Here is a 17929-nt window from a genome sequence, read left to right as displayed (position 1 = left end):
ACCAGTGCTTTTGGCTAACATTTGTTAAACAACAGACCAGCTAATGACCCAGTTAAAACAAAATAATAAGCTTTCAATTTCTTTCAAGAGCTTTCAATTTGCGAGTGAGCTGGAGCCCGTCCCTGCCGACTTTGGGCGAGACGAGTGCCACATCCTGAACTGGCAACCAGCCAATCACAGAGAACATGTAGACAAACAACCAGTCACACTTATATTCACACCTCAAGACAATTTGGAGAGGGCGGGCACCTTATGACTGTGAAACCATATTATAAAAATGCTTAATCGTCTCATCAAATGATCACATATATGCAACAATTCGGACTAATTCGTTTTATAATCAGAAGTCAAGGATAGCAGTTGTTCAAGTTACACTAAAAAGGGGATGGCAACTTCGACAAGCACGAGGAGAACAAGAAAACTCCACACAGGAAGACCAGAGACCGTATTCGTGTTGCCTGTATTTGATCATTTTTATACTGCCCCACGACCACCCCCATGTAAATAAAGGATTGCCTTTGCGTTCGATCGATTGATAATCCGCACATGTATCCATCAATCCATCAGAGCAGCAGCCAAATGTAATAACCAAGCCACTTGATGTTAGGCGGCGCGAGGGGTCGGCTGGCACGTGCCACGCGCGCGCTCCCTTTTGTGGAGCAAGTGGGCGTGCACGAGCCTGAGGTGCTCACAGCTGTGCTTGGCTCCAAAGTGGAGATACGCGCTAGAACAACAAGGAGACAACAAACAAAACACACAGGACAACGAAGGGGACGAGCAGCCATTTCCTCAACGACTTTCCTTCGTGAAGGTAACACCATTTTCGGATTAATGTCATTTTACCGTGGCTTTGTTTTACTTGACACTTAGGTCATGCGTTTCAACAACATTGTAGTTGTCGTTGTTCGTGGTCTTATACGCACCGAGAAGGGCTCACATATTTTAACACCTAAGCACGTGTTTGCAAACTCGGAGTGCTAAACGAATAGTTTATTTTGCCCTTTAAATGCCATTAGTGGTAGCAGCTGTTATTATTTAGCCTCAAGCGTCACGTTTTTTTTTTTTTGTCGTCCGCGTAATTTAGCCACGAGAGATTCAGAGAACGAAAGGACGCAAATCTGCCTTTTCTGCAAATGAGGAATAATATGAAGTAGATTTGCATCTCCGTTTTATAATCTTTACCTCTATTGCTGTCTCATATACGTTCTCTGTACACAGTTTTCATCAACATAAGTGTGTACCAAAAATTAAATCTTTACCAGTAGGCCGAAAGTAATGTTCCGTTTTGATTGACATTATAAGAGAGGTATGAATTTAACAATAACAGTCACGTTCCAGCTACTCTACTAGTATAGTTTGACTTAAATAAGGTATGCTCTCAGTATAATTCAGTACAGTTCTACACCACTGCAAACTAAAGCCTAAATAAAAGATTTCTTGATGTACAGTATTAATACGTACAACCAAATCCGAGCACCATTTGTGATACAGCTCTTGTACTGGATGTCATGATACTGATCAGAATTGTCGCACTGAGTGATTCATTGTAAGGTGACTTTAAAAAGAAATCAGTTGTCATTTGTTTGGATTGGATAATAGGTCTTCCGCTAAAACTAAGTGGCTAAAAACAACTAAATGAATGACTTATAACAGGTTTATTGATGTTTCAGCACCATGGACAGCAAATTGTGCTCTAGCGAAGAGCACAAAGCAGCTCTTAATTAAGCCATTCAATAAAGTACTTTGCTCATTTTAGTAGCTGCAAACATACTGATATAAGTCAACAAAAATTGTACCTGGATATACTGTACATCTCTTGAATTCTTTGTTGTACTGCAGCAGTGCGCAGCCCACAGCCTCTCTTGGCTGAAAGTCATTTCTCAACTTGCTGGCCAGACAAATAGCGCCAGAGCAGAAATACAGACAGTGATGTGTGTCATGCGGTTGTTACGTGTGTTTGCAAGTGCAGCATAAACACTTTCGGAGAACTGTCAGGGCTTTTTGCGGCAGTCGCAACTGGTGTGATGGTGAATGACAGATGACTTGTCCCAATGAGACAAGCATTGATGTGATTTGCTCTGTGTTGTGTTGACATCACAGTGCAGTGTTTCCCACCGAGACTCAAATGAGGATATGTCACACTAATGTCTTTATATATTCACTCATGTTTCAGCATATTTTTTTTTCTTTTATTGGCATGATTTTTTTTCTAGCTGCTGGTATTGTCTTTTTTTAGGTTTTTGTTTTGAAGACAGCTTGTAAGCATTTCTGTTTTCCTTAATGGAGAATTACAGCCACTATTTTGTCTAGAAAAAAAAAATGCTAACAAATGTGGAATGCCTTAAAAACATCCAATCCGGTTGTAATGAGTCCCCCCCCAAAAAATCCATTATCATGACGCTACCAGAAAAGTGAATGTAAAATGAAGGCATTCAATTTACGTCATGTCCCGTTCACCAGGAAAGAAACAGAAAATGAAATGAATGAGAGGTCCATTTCGTCATGTGTTCATGAAACATGCTAAAACCGATTGAATAGGCTGCGAGTCAACATAGTGCTCGGGCCCACCACACACGAGCGACGCAGCCAAATATGACTGAACTGGAAAATCACAAACCAAGTACAGTCTCACGCTCACACTCAATCACACACACACACACACATACACGCACACACAGCTACACTTACACACAGCTGGTGATTAACCCCCACACGCATAGCCACTCACTGCAAGGGAAAAACTGCATAGCCCAGTGTTCTTGTCAGTAAACCTTTTGAGACACCGCATATCATTTTGTCAAGGAAGCGAAGGAAGCAACTTGCCCTTGCCACTGTAACGATATTATAATTATGTAAAGAGAGGAAACGGGCAAGAAGAAAGGAAAGCATGTATGTACCCGAGGCAGTTGGTAATGATCGCCTGAGTGAATACTTAATAATTTGGGTGACGGAGACTCCCCACGCTTCTCTTTTTAGCCACAGGTACGGATGAACTTATAGTTAAAGTAAAAATATTTTTTTCAAGAATATGTTCTATGCAGGCCCACTAGTTGAAAGAAGACAATATGATTAATATGAAATATGGGTTAAGCTGCAAAATCCATCTCGGGGTGCAGCCATTTTGTCACTTCTGTCGACTGAAAATGAGCTTTGATTGGTCGTTATCTGAGACCTGAGGGTGTATGATGTCATTTTCAGTCGACAGATGTGACAAAATGGCCGCCCCCGGAGATGGCTAAAAACGGGTGGATTTTGTTGCTTTACTCATATTCCACAAACGCAATATTCATCAGAATGCCGTGTTTAGACTAGTGGAGGCGTATAGAACATATTTTAAAAAAATATAATTTTGGGTTGACTTTCGCTTCAAGTATTATTGTAAAACATTATATAGAAATAGAAACCCTGTAAATACAGGTTTGGCATTTGCAAATTTGCATATTCATGGATTCTCCATTATATGCTGTGGTTGTGTTCAAGCACACTTTTTCACATCAAAAAAAAATTGATTGCTTGTAACATTGTAAAAGCTTTTTTTTTTTTTTCAACATTTTCATTTTGTATTAAAAAAATAATGTGCTATTTTTCAACGTGTTTAATCTGATCATTTTGGCCAGCCAATATAAAATGATCCAACTTCGTACACTTCTGGTGTACACCGTAGTTGTGTTACTAATTTCTTACCACAGAAAATAATGGGAAACTAATGATTCTTTTCCAGGGTTAAACTTTTGCCACGATAAAACATTTAGTAAGTGTAAAGGCCCTTTTTTCAAGTAACATTTTGACATTCTTAATTGCAAAAGGAAGTCAACAGCAGTTCATAATAATAACTAAAAAATAAGTCACCATGCAGAGTGAGCTCACTGCTTGTGTGTACAGTTCTCTTTTTCTGCTGTAATTATTATTTGCTGGCTCTTCTTCGACTTAGCAATATTGTATTGAGCAACCAGGACCTGTATATCACTTTCAGCACAATATGTTTCATTTCTAGTTGTATGGCACACATCACATTTTTTTTGCCACTCACTGGCACTCCTCTGCAGTGGCTTCACAAAGCAACACCCAAAAAAGACAAAAAACAAGCAATACACCCTTGCGGAAATATTCTGAGGTGCTCACTGAGCTGAAATCTCCTAAAATATTGTATATTGAGGTCTCACATGACATCACAGAAGGTTTGGGCCACTTTAGAGGTGAATTTTCCCTACAAAATTAGATTAAAAAACACATTTTTGAGAGATTCAGTCAATGTGCAATACCATTTTTTTTACAGTATACGTACTGCAACTTTGATTGAAAAGATAAGTTCTTTGAAGAGTCTTTCAATTTCAGAAGTTGACTGGCAACGTGTTCTTCAATGTATTCTGACATTCGCTATTTGTGCCTGTCATGTTGTCGCTATCACCAGAAATTTGAAGTTGCAAACAAAACAGGTCGTGTTTTGGTGCTCGCTCTTCAGTCCACTCATGTGCCATGACACTATCCTGAAAGGGAACTGTCACTTTTTTACATCTTTCTCACGATCTAATTTTATTCATTCTCATCGCATATTATGGAAGTATATTTTAGTTTTTACATATGATTTTGTTAATTGAGTTACTCAGTCCAAAGCGTATGCATTAAACTGTTGAGTGCAACAACTTTTGGGTGGTCACTTTTGCTTTCAGTTTAGCTTTTGTACTTTTTCACCTCCAGAAACAATGGCTAGTTTTCTTTTATAGCCAGAGAATCAAGTATATTGAACAAACTGAACTGAACACAAAGCATTCACTGACACTGATTGACGTCCAAGCTGTTCAAATTTCAAAATATTTTTTACATATTATGTGAATTGAATTAATTTGTTTTGGGCTCCAACTGTCACAATCATAAAGCCTTAATTGAGTGTAAATGCAATATACACAAAACACAATTACATTATTTTTCAAAATCGCCCAGCAGATTTACAGTAACATGTAAGCCTCACCTAATGTATGCATGCACAAGTGAATATGAAGGATGTGTGTGTGTGTTTGGGACGTGTGTGTGTGTGTGCATGCGTATTTTTGGCAACACTGTAAGACATGAAGTGTGCTCCACCTCAGCATGTGTTCCTGAGTCGAACAGAGGAATGGGGGCCGCATCCAGCTGTGTGCAGGTCTTGTTCACTTGACTTCTCTTCTCTTCTCTTCTCTTCTCTTCTCTTCTCTTCTCTTCTCTTCTCTTCTCTCCTCTCCTCTCCCCGGCCCTCCCCTCCCCTCCCCCCCCTCCTCTCCTCTCCTCTTCTCTCGTACATTCATACGCGGCTGTCCTAACGCTCCTCTGTGGCCATCTTGCGTTGTGTTTGTTGCTTGTCCACACAGAGGTCACTCAGGGACTACATTTGCAGAAGGGCTTGGACAGCTCTTCTAACTGGATCAACATACACCACAAAGCACATCCATGTTTGGATTCTGACTGTTGTTGGATAAAAATCATATCTCTAAATCAGAAGTGCCAACATGCGTCGTCGTAGTCAAGTAATGGCTTGGGCGCCAGGTTAAATTCCTTGATAAGTAAGATGTTGCTCTTGAGAGCAAAGCTAAATGTCTGTCGGTGTTTTTCATCAAGCCACATCTGTGCAACTATATTTAGAGTGGAGTCGCAACGCTGTGTGTGTGATGTGGGTGTATGCATAATCATAGAATACTACTTAGTGAATGTGGGCGGGCAGCTTTGTGTCAGACGTTTTTGCAAATATCAATTTGAAATTTGACGGAGGCGAAAATAGTTGAATATGAATACATATTTATGAGTATCTGTTGGAACATCTCCGCGGGGACTTTGTACATTATCCCTGTGCTTGTGTTGGTTTTCTAATCCACAGCTTCCTCTCACATCACCAGAAACAGGCATGGTGAGTTAATTGAAGACTCAAAATTCTCCATAGTTGTGTACAATATGTCAGTGTGAAGTGTCAAGTCTTAAGTGTGCTATGCAATTGACTGGCAACGACTCCGAGGTGGACGCCCCTTCCCCTCTTTGCCCAAAGCCTGCTGGGATAAACTCACGTTACCCACAATCCTAATGAGGACAAATCAACGGCTAAGAAATTAGAACGTGGATGGATAGGCTTCGCTATAAAGTACTCTATATTTACTGTATGTGTATCCATAAGATGAATGGTTACTGATTGCAGCGTGCTTTGAAAAAAGGCTGAATGATGGTACTTACTTCATAATTAATGAATGTCTGGAGGGACTTTGAGGGCTTGAAATGCTTCGATTTATCCTCCAATCAGATTTTCCCCGCAACCCACTGACCTGTGGCTCGCAGATAAAGGACACAGCTAAAAATAGCTCAGGCTGTATTTAGGTTCACTTTTCCTTTGAGTTATATAGTACAATACATGCTGGTTACATTTCAGAAAAAAAAAAACATAATTCCATACTTATATGCATGATTCCTATGTTAACTTAGGGAAAAAAATGTTATCAATACAATTACATTTAAATGATTAATGTGAGCCATTCAAATTTGGATAGAAGCACACCTTGAGGTAATATGTGAATAGGAAAATGCATACTGTAAGTAGAAACGTAGGATTTAGAACTATGGATTACACACATGCCTCTAAAACTATTCAAATTCACAATAGGATTATTTTCTCCTCTGTATGAAACAGAAAAAGAGGCCCGTAAAAAACATCTGATTGTCAATTTGAGCTGTACATTTTTCAATAATATTGGGACTCATGTTGGCGTTCTATATTTATTTTATGCCTCTTCATCATCAGACAACAGGCAAACAAACAAACAAACAAACATTAGCGAACTGTGACATGGAAGTTTGCATGGATTGACCCTGGATGGGTGCGGTGGGCCATGCGTCCTCACACCTTTTTTGATAGCTCACATGTATGTGTGACAGTGTTGACGCACTACGTCTTCATAGACACATGCCGTTGGGATTTTGTTGTGAAAATGTCACATAATATACATGTATTTTCAGAGGCTATTTTTAAACCCACCAAAAATGCTTTATTATTCTTCTATGAAATGGGTTGTGACTTTGCAGAAGTAGGAAAGTGTGCATGCCAAGGTGACAACATTTGACAACCACTGGTTGGCTGGACTGTCCTCTCATGTGCACTCAAATTCTTGACAGAGGCACTGCAGAGCCACATCCACAACCATCTCAATATATAATACTGTACATCAGTGGGATTATATCAAACTCCCATTGCACAGTAAAACTGGTCCGGCACAACAAAGCATAAAGATCCACTGTACTGCATGACTAAGAAGCTGAAGAGGACAGGTTAGAAATAAAGCTCATATGCATGGATGTGTATAGCTGAATCTCCGTCCGATTTGTTCCTTTGTTTATATTTCAACAGTCTTTCCGGATCTTTATAACATTGTCTGTATGAACCATTTTAACATTGTCAACTAACGTAAAAGTATGTTTACTGGAGTGTAGTCAAAAAAGCAAAAGTCAGATGTAAACATGTTGCCAGTTAAAATACTTGCGTCGTCGTCATTATCTGAAGCTCAATTTACAAAAGTCATTGTCGCTCCTCATCAATGAAAGAGGTGTGGCACGGCTGCTCTTTTGTTCTCCTGGAGCTTTAGATTAATCAAAATTCTCATGTTAGGGGGATTCGGGAGGGGGGTAGCCCAAGCAGAATTAAAGAGTTAAAAATCCTTCCACATAATTACTTTGCATCTTTCCAGTCTCACAGTGAGCGCTTAATACTGCAGCATGCTGAGCGCTCATTATGTAAAATCAATTCCTTTCAACAGCAAATCCTGTGCCAAGCTCCTCAGCGCTCGAGCTTCTGCCAAATGTGGGGCCAGCTAACATATGAAAAACTCTTTGTTTTGAAGTTCATATGCTGACACATTATGTACACCATCTGCAACGCTGAATTTCTTTGCTATGTGCAAAAACAAGTGGAATTGTTATTTTTGCTTTCAACCTGTTATAATCTTCTTTTCACACAGGCACTTTCTTTACTCTTGATTTACCTCATCTTGTATGAAATCAATGTTTTTGTCTTTCTCTCTCTTTGCCCAGCTTCCCTTTCTGCTGGCGGCGCCCCTTTGCTCTTGAGGCTGTGGTATGAGCCTATGTGGCAGGAAGGCACTGACGTTGCTGAGCAGCGTGTTCGCTGTTTGCGGCCTGGGCCTGTTGGGCATCGCCGTAAGCACCGACTACTGGCTCTATCTGGAGGAAGGCGTCATCCTTCCACTCAACCAGAGCACTGAGATACGCATGTCTCTCCACTCTGGCCTCTGGAGAGTTTGTTTCCTCGCTGGTATGTTCAGAACAGGCATGGAGCAAATACATTGCATGAAGTTAGAATCATTTTGTCACACACAAAATCAGATATAATCACTCCCATAGCGGCGCAGACCTCCCTCTCTTGGATCTGCTTGCCTGCACTCCTTTGCAAAATGACCAACTACTGGTTCTAAATGACCTCCATGCAGGATTTACCAGGATTTACACCGTTCACAAAACTAGAGCCCAGAGTCTTCGTGGGCCCGCCAAAGGGACTCATTCACGTGACGAATGGCGGACAGCAGTATGCGATTTGCAGCCACAAAAGGCACAATAGTGCAATAGTGCCATTAGAGACCACAAAAAACAACACATACGCGCATGCATGTACATACGCACTGGCACAGATTTATACAAAAAAAGTGTTCATTTATTTCATAATTATTGTATAAAATCCTTAAAGCAGAAGTCAACCCAAACCTATTTTTTTCAAGAATATATTCCCAGCAGGCCCACTAGTTGAAACATGGTATTCTGATCAATTCTGCATTTGTGGGATATAAGTTAAGCAGCAAAATGCACTCGTTTTTAGCCATCTCTGGGGAGCGGCCATTTTGCCTTCTGTTGACTGAAAATGACACCACAAATGCTAAGGGCTCAGGTAACGACCAATCACAGCTCACCTGTTTTCTGAAGCTGAGCCATGATTCAACGTTACCTGAGCCATGAGCATTTATGATGTCGTTTTCAGCTGACAGAAATGACAAAATGAAATGGCTGATGGTTGATTTTGCTGCTTACCTCACATTCCACAAACACAATATTCATCAGAATGCCACGTTTCAACATGGTTGACTTCCCCTTTAAAGTCAAGCACGTCACAGATATAACCTCAGGAAAATCATTCACAGGATATTATTTTAGCTTTAATCTTCATATATCATCATGCCTTTTTAGAAATAATCTGATTTCATTCTATTTAAAGCTCTTTTTCTCCATGTCTAGTTGCTACGTTACTCACAGGCAAATGCAGCATGTGTGAAAAACACACAAAAGCTGTGATTCCCAGTCTTGTGGTGTTGCTGTAACTTTACCATTGTGTGTCCAAAAAATGTTTTTTCAATCTTGAAAAGGAGTCCGCTGCTCAACTTATTAGATGCCAACATAATCTTGTGATGCTCCGCAGCACCGACTGTACCAACTGTGGTCACATGACGTCATCGACTGAGGCTGTTGAAAGCTGCTGCTGCAAAACAGCGACAGCGTGTGATGTTACATTCGCACTTAAGGTGGAAAAAGAGGCAGCAATTATGTCTCTGTGACTGTTAAAAGTACTTTCCACTCACTCAGCATGTTTTCCCAGCAACAAGCCAAAAAACTTTGAGGCAGCCCTGGGAGTTCCTGGGAGTTTGTTCTATCATCATACTACAACTTCCCTGACGACTGTACGTACTGCATGTAGGCAGGTCATGACTGTGTGATGACATAACAGATGTTTCCCTGACACACAGCAGGCCATCGCCTTTAACAGGGCTATTTAATGGGCCACTGTGTTTTAAGGGCAATTGAGTGGCCCTATTGCCCACTTAACTGCTGTGTTGCCTGTGTGTGTGTGTGACCTACAAATAATCGCTGGCCATTATCATATGCCACAGTTGCAATGGGGACCTTTGTTTGCTTCCATTGCACTTGGAGGTCAACGAAAGAATCTTTACTAAGAGAAGTCATTGTGAGTCCTTTTAGTCATTTTCATGGTGGTACTTCAGTGATACTTTTCTGGAAAGTCCAAAAATCGAAGATTATCACTGAGGCTATGTCTACAACAACACCAGTAATTGTGAAAGCACATTTGACCAGAGCTGGGCATTCTGGTAAGACGGTAGACGAAAGGGCTAGCGGAAGCGCGTTTAAATTAATAGATGGACTGACCGAAAGGCAATTACTATTTGGTCTATTTGACAAATAATCAGATAGTCGGATGGGTACCCATGCTGCAGACGGATGGCGATTGTTGGACCTGCACATTTTTGTAAAGTGCCCACCTGTGCTGATTTGCCAAAACAAAAAACAAGGTCAGTCTGCAACAAAGTCAACATGAAAGCAGTCTTTGTGGCTAACAAATACATGTAGAATTCAGAAGCATACCTGTATTTGTCAAAACAATGAGGGAAAAAAAGAAAGAAAAATGAAAAGTTAAAATCAGCTCACATTCACTTTTATTAACATTTCAGTACAGTTGGGGTATGCGCTTGAGCAACACTTTAGTGACTGAAGTGTGTACAATCAAAGCTGATTGCCTGACGATTCTTCCTTCTAGGGGAGGAGAAAGGTCGCTGCTTCACCATTGAATATGTGATGCCCACTAAAGTCCAGATGACTTCGGAGTCCACTGTTAGTGTCCTGAGTAAGTGAATGTAGTCATGCTTTTAAAAGCTTGTAGTGTTTACAGAATTAGCTGGCCAGACCACTCTTGGCCAGGTATTGGATCCTGTGGGGCAAATGATGTGGAATAAATTGTCTAAGGTTGATAAGAAGAGTGGTTTTTAATTCGTATTGAGTCGAGGCACATATTTTGCATTACAAAGAAAACAAACAGTATATACAGTATGTATTGAAATAATGGTCTTGTCTTAATTTACTTAATCAGTGTGAAATCTGGGCCTGTCTAGTTATGCAAGTCAAGTCATGAGGTTCAAGTATAAGTCAAGTTGAGTCACTTAGATACCAAGTCCCAAGTCAAGTCAAGTCGCAAGTCCTAAAAATAGCAACTGGAGTCTGACTCGAGTCAAGTCATGTGACTTAAACCTTAAACTGGATGCCAAACAACACTTTTAATGGAAAACCACGGGTCGCTTGTTCATTTCTGTTTTGTTGCAGAGATGATCCGTTCGGCCACACCTTTCCCACTGGTCAGCCTCTTCTTCATGTTCATTGGTTTTGTCCTCAGCAACATTGGCCACATTCGACCACATCACACCATCCTGGCCTTTGTTTCAGGAATCTTCTTCATCCTATCAGGTACTCCTTTGGGATTCTGCTATCAGAGAGACACCATAGGCCCTTGTTTCATGCTCAGCGCAAATCTAGCGCAAAGTGCATTATAATGTGCAAATAGCTGGAGTTTTCTTTCTTTTGGTATTTTTGTAGACGTCCGTCAGAATGTGTCTGCCTGCCCCTCGATCAAATCCACCAAATCACGTTACACCACCTGCGCCACGACTTAGATCTCCTTTTATCTGGTCCAATGTATAGTGTCGTTTCTGTCACCAAATTGTCAGGTGCGCCCAGAAAGGAGCGGCACGGTCTGCCAAATTCCCAAACACGGCAAACTAGACTTGTCCTGGAACGAAAATGAAGATGTGGCGTTTTTTTACGCGCTTGTGTGCCTGTCTACGAAAATAGAGCCCCATATCTTGAGTCTTTTTTTATTTCTAAGGATGTTCTGCCAAATAAAATTAACTTCTCACCAGTGGGATAGACTTTCCGTGACCCTTAACAGGGGAAGAGATATATAAAATGGCCAACCCTTACTATAACCCTCAGAAGAGCACTTCTTTTGTGTGGGTACAGTTCCCCCTCGGTGAATGTGTGTATGAGCGTGAATGTTTGTCCATCTCTATATGTGACCTATACTGGACTGGTGGCCAGTCCAGAGTGTCGTCTGCCTTTTGCTGGACGTGAGCTGCAATAAGATCCCTATAAACCTAATGTGGACAAGTCCTATAGAAAATGGACGGATCATTTGTGGTATTTTAAGCACAGTCACACATCCTTGTTCTCATTAAATCTACTTCTGTTTCTCATGAAATTACGCTTTCTCTTATAGATTTGAAGTAAAACGGGTGTCAGTAGAACACTAATGTGTTGTGTCTGTGCCACAGGCCTGTCGCTGGTCGTTGGTCTGGTGTTGTACATCTCAAACATCAATGATGAAATGTTGAATCGGACCAAAAGCAATGAGGCCTACTTCATCTACAAGTACGGATGGTCGTTTGCCTTTGCTGCCATCTCCTTCCTCCTCACCGAGGTAAGGACATCATGTCTCATTTCGGCAAAGCTTCTACTTTGGATCCAGCTCCACAAAACAATTTGATTCATTTGTTATTATGTTAGGCTGTAAAACACTATTGGAAATTGACCCACTGGTCAATACATTGTAATTCTTTAAATATTATATTTGATGCCAGCAGGGGAAAAAATACATTGCACTTTTTCTCCTTTACCAACAAGTCACCTACTGTACTGGAGTATTTAGCAATGACATCCAACATAATCTCTTATTTTAAACATGCTTCCTGGTTAGGATTATGTTTTCTGAAATAATCCCTTCTGATGTCACTGTCGTGAAATCTAAACTGTACAGACAATAAATTAAGATTCTTGAAGCTGAAGTTAACTAAAAAATATTTTTTTCAAGAATATGTTCCCAGCACGCCCACTAGTTGAAACAGGGCATTCTGATTAATTTTGCATTTGTGGAATACAAGTTAAGCAGCAAAATGCACTCGTTTTTAGCCATCTCTGGGAACGGCCATTTTGTCTTCTGTCGACTGAAAATGACATCACAACTGCTCACAACGACCAATCACGGCTGACCTGTTTTCTGAATCTCAGCTGAAGAACATATTCTTAAAAAAAAATGTTTGCATTGACTTCATCTTTAATCCTCATGCAAAGTTTGACTTCTGCCACTTTATGAAAATTCAACCTGATAAGGTTGGTTGAATTCTTAATTGTAGGGTGGTTTTCCCCATTGTATACAATATTTGATTGTTCCAGTCTCTATTGCGTTAACAACAAAGTGTGGAGACTACCAATTGTTAAAAATGAGCAATGGAAATACAAAACATATAAACACCGGTTCAAAATGATGTCTTTATGGTGTAATCACAGTGCGCCCTAGTGGCAAAGCTGTATAATAACACAATGGCCAAATAATTGAACTCCTTGAAGCACTGTAAAGTTCCATGCTGCTGCCTTTCACACAGACGCTGCGGATTCCCAGCCAATGCCCCAAAAATAAGACAAAGCCGGTCGCAAACCCGGATTAAAAATATCCATGAAAATGGATGGGTTGGGTCAGGGAGGCCATCCTGTGTAAAAAAAACTGTACCAAACAAGTCATGCGGGTGACTTGTTGTGGCAACTTCTGATGACAGCCAACAAGTGAATTCCCTGAAAGCCTACTCCTGACAGTTGATATGCCAAAAAGCCCAATGATCCTGATCTTGTCACTAGAATGGATTACGCTTTTCTTTCTAATACAACGATTTGCCATTGCAGACGGCCGGCGTAATGTCCGTGTACCTGTTCATGAAGCGCTACACGGCGGAGGAGATGTACCGGCCCCACCAGGGCTTCTACCGGCCTCGCCTCAGTAACTGCTCCGACTACTCGGGCCAATTCCTCCATCCGGACGCGTGGGCCGGCCGCGGCCGGAGCCCCTCGTCCATCTCCTCTGAGGCTTCCCTCCAGATGAACTCCTCCAACTACCCCGCCCTCCTCAAGTGTCCCGAGTATGAGCAGATGTCCTCCTCGCCCTGCTGAAGCAAACAAGCACCAGAGGTTATTACAGCAGCGGCCTAGTTCTTATACTGTGCGATGTGTAGTCCCAGAATGTCATGCCAGTCAATACAAGAGATGTGTATGGGAACCCATGACAAAATTCAGAAGGTATCTAGTGGGATGCCTTGCATGTAGTCTACAACCGTGGCTTTGTCCATACCTGGACCTTGCAGTAGTGTAGAACTGCACTGCATCATAATGACAAGCGTTTGAAATCATTTGACCCTCAGGTAAGTCAAGAAGGTAACTTAGTATGCTGCTGGTAAAATTACAAGTGCAACATTTAAAAACAAACAAGAGCATTGAAAACATAGCACACTAACAGAACATAGAGTAAAGGTGAGGTAGACCCTGGACTGGTCGACAGCCAATTGTTCGGCACATAAAAACGAACAACCATTCATGCTCACATTGTGACCTATGGACTATTTGGAGTTTTCAATTGCAACACAGGTGGAGCATGCAAACTCACACAGAAAGGTCGAGCTGAGCTTCGAACGGTGCTGCAGATGTGCTAAGCAAGTTGTCACGCAGTTAATTCAGCAAACGACAGTCATCCTCGACTATTTGAGGGGGGAGGAGCCAAGCCCTGTCACCAAGAGTGAAAATCAGGAGTAATTGATGCGCACCAGAGAAAACTATCATTGCCTATGGTTTAAAAAGGAAATATATCAAAAACGGTGATCTTAAATCATTTTTAAACTCATCTGACAATACCTTTTTAAAAAATGGTTTACAGTTTTGGACGGCGGCACGGTGGTCGACTGGTTAGCACGTCCGCCTCACAGTTCAGAGGTCGTGGGTTCGATCCCGGCTCCGGCCTCCCTGTGTGGAGTTTGCATGTTCTCCCCGTGCCTGCGTGGGTTTTCTCCGGGCACTCCGGTTTCCTCCCACATTCCAAAAAAACATGCATGGTAAGTTGATTGGATACTCTAAATTGCCCCTAGGTGTGATTGTGAGTGCGGATGTTTGTCTCTGTGTGCCCTGCGATTGGCTGGCAACCAGTTCAGGGTGTACCCCGCCTACTGCCCAAAGACAGCTGGGATAGGCTCCAGCACGCCCCGCGACCCTTGTGAGGAGAAGCGGTACAGATAATGGATGGATGGATGGTTTACAGTTTTGTTTTTTTTTGGTTATAGTCTACATGTGGCAAAGACCTCTCCGTAACTTCCATTAACAACAAAGGTTAAACTTAGCTCTTCCCCGACATACAAAGCTTGTCTCTCAGTCGAGATACTGACTTCAGCATACTGCACACCGCTGTGCTACTTTCCGATTTAGATAGGACTTTATTGGCATCTTGTGGCATTTTGGGGTGTTTCAAAAAATAGACAAAAGCATGAATAGGTTTTTCAGTGAGTACGGGGATTAGTATATTAGTAACCGCTCTTCGTATGATGATGCAGTGCATCACTCCAGACTAAAATCAAAATCACAAATTGTTAAATTAATACCTCCAAGTGAACATTCTTACATTTGTAAAGGCAAAAAAAATAACCCTCTAGTACTGGATCGCATCAGATTATGGAAGTGTACCTAATGATGTTGCCAACTATGCCCATTCAGAGCAGGGGCGGAGCCAGAATGTGGCTAATGGGTGGGCCTGGAAAAATCAGGGTGGCCCTGAATATTTCTCTCACTTCGCACAATCCTCCTGTCCCGACACATAGTATCTTCAAATAAAATGACAAACTAATTCATATGAAGTTCAGACAACCACAATTATACCATTCTTAATATTAAATGATATAAAAACACACAACAAAGCACAAATTCACAAATAATTGAATAATAATTTACAAAAAATTGAAAAGTATGTTTTTTTTTTCATGAATCTCACTGTCTGGGCAGTCTGTCAAACTGGGTGGGCCTGGGTGTGCACTCCGCCCCTGATTCAGAGATGTACTGCACCTGGAGAAATGAAGCAGGAAAATGCCAAGAAACATTGTGTGCTCATGCCCTCGTGTTAGAGTGCCAAACACAAGATCAACAGTTCACAGTGATCTTCAGCCAACGGCAAGAAAATTTCATGCTGCCTTTTGAGCGCAACTGAAAACAAATATGTATTCTTGCAAGGCAAATGGGTGACTGAAGATTGATTCCTCATCAAGCTTTATCACATATTGAAATTCATTCACGTTTCCATGTGAATGTTTTGTTGTGTTTGTCTGCTCCCTCTGCAGAAACTCATACTGATGCCAAAGTAAGGACCTGTGACACAGCATCCCGCCTCCCTCATCATGACCACCTCTTCAAAGCTTGTTAACAGCTATGTACAGTATGCACATAGTTGCAATACAAAAACACTCACAAAGACATTAAGTGTTGCTAATCAATAAATTCCGACCGGTAAAATGAGCAAGCTACATTATGATTGACACAATGATTTATACACTGTAATGTTATTTTAAGTGAGTACTTGGGTGGTTGTGGTGCTACTTGCGGTCGACGATGGAGTGACTCAGTTCAGAGTTGGGTGAAGCAGCAGATGTGCGATCCTCAGCGAAGGCACCGGATGTTGACGTTGAGACTGTGTCAGTGAGTCTTGCATCTGCGGTGGTTGTTACTGCAAAGGGAGGAGTGAAGGTTGCAGAAAGTGGAGCTGTGTTAATGGGGTGTGCCAACCATATTCTTGCAACCTGTGAATGTAAGACATACAAGAAGAAAAATAAACTGTTGAATGATATTTTACAGCAGCATCAATTCAGATCAAATTATAGATGTGATATTTTTTTTAAATTTATACCCTTGATGCTGACACAATACTTCTGGTCAGAATATTCCCAAAACACCTGTGCCAAGGAAGACATTTGAAGCAGTTAAAACTACTGAAAATAAACATTTCATGCAGCGTTAAGTGAGTAAACATATTACTGAGAAACATGTTGTCTTGTGTACTTTACTTTAGTTCACTATAATAATGTTGGATGTTCATATTTACTGTTGGATGGTGTGAACTCATATATTACACTGGTCAACACATTTTAACTAATTGTTTTAATCAGAGATGCAAGTAAACCTCTCTAGATTATTATTTTGCACTTATTCCAACTCTGCCATCATTTTTTAAGATAATAATAATAATAATAATATAACTCGTATTTATGAATTTTGAAACGGTTACGTTCAGCAGCAGCAGGTGGATTTTTTTTCAAAAACATCCCAGCTCTAAATTACAATGCATGGTGAAATCCCTCTTGCGCAAGCTTTTATAGGTCAAACTTCAAATAAAAATAAAAAAAAGAAAACATCTAAAAAACATGATGTGCTAAAATAAAAGTTGTCATTTTTTAAATCGGTCTAAAACTATGTATAAGGACACAAAGCCATTTCTGATTAAAATGTCATGTTGACCAGTGTTATTATTGGTATTGAACATGTTAGGCAGTACATGTAAATTTGTTTATTGAGTATTTGTCACTTGTTGAACAGCATACATTAAATAAACACAGAGTGTCCCTTTCGAGCATCTTTGTATATATCTTTGTGATTATGTCAAACGTGGGTATGTAAATATCAACTCGTCGGTGTATATAGACTCTGTTTTGTATAAAGAGGATTTTAAATATACATTAATGGATGTTCTGTTCTTCAATAGAATTATCTGCTATATCTGTTACTGCTGCTTTACCTCTGCGTTACATTGAGAATGTGAGATTTCTCATCTTATTTCCGTTAAAATGTTCCCATGGTTTTCATATTAAAAATGTGAATATTAATTGTGCATTTTTACAATCTGATGTTAACTGTGACTCTATACTCAGTGAAATAAAGAGATTTACGAAAACAATTCATCTTGTTCTTTTGTTTGACACAATATTACTCACCCATCCTTTTTTTCATTTTTTTTTTTTATTTCGTTTTTTTGTAAAGCCTGTCCTAAGGGTCATAGATGAGGTGGAGCCTACACCAGAGATTAGTTTCATGTGAAAGAACCACATTGAAAACCTTTTTGGTGCGCTAGGAGGGGACAGGCAGAGATATGAAGGGGGCATCATGCGTCCACATCATGCGCCAGCGTATTTTTGTTGTTGTCGTTGTTCAGTGTGATGATGTGTTTGTTTGTTGTTGGGACTGGCTTGTTAGGAGTGTCCAACCCCCCAAAACAGGGATAGCA

At 40.7% G+C, this 17929-nt stretch overlaps 1 protein-coding gene and 1 long non-coding RNA gene across 4 annotated transcripts; one reads left to right on the top strand and one right to left on the bottom strand.

The window, feature by feature from the left end:
- The first annotated feature begins 612 nt into the window (after nt 1-612).
- On the top strand, nt 613-17602 carry LOC147145911 (voltage-dependent calcium channel gamma-5 subunit). Its single transcript, XM_086034444.1, has 7 exons — nt 613-811; nt 8041-8281; nt 10565-10651; nt 11125-11265; nt 12129-12274; nt 13531-13812; nt 15996-17602. Exons 2-6 carry the CDS (start codon nt 8086-8088, stop codon nt 13792-13794), a joined length of 834 nt encoding a protein of 277 aa, XP_085890570.1. The 5' UTR covers nt 613-811; nt 8041-8085; the 3' UTR covers nt 13795-13812; nt 15996-17602.
- Nucleotides 10447-14401, bottom strand: LOC147145912 (uncharacterized). Of its 3 annotated transcripts, none has more exons than XR_015087278.1 (3): nt 14285-14401; nt 13555-13790; nt 10447-11284 (listed from the first exon to the last, which is right to left on the bottom strand). It is a non-coding gene; the product is annotated as an uncharacterized LOC147145912 (long non-coding RNA). The 3 variants fall into 3 exon arrangements; XR_015087280.1 differs by having other exon boundaries at nt 10447-11281; XR_015087279.1 differs by having other exon boundaries at nt 13555-13787; nt 14285-14383.
- Nucleotides 17603-17929: the final 327 nt, after the last annotated feature.

Source organism: Filicampus tigris, chromosome 6 (genome assembly GCF_054856515.1).
Source record: "Filicampus tigris isolate MCC_2025a chromosome 6, RoL_Ftig_1.0, whole genome shotgun sequence".
Lineage (NCBI taxonomy): Eukaryota > Metazoa > Chordata > Actinopteri > Syngnathiformes > Syngnathidae > Filicampus > Filicampus tigris.
The sequence above is the reverse complement of the archived record's forward strand: the minus strand, read 5'-3'. Positions and strand labels throughout refer to the sequence as shown.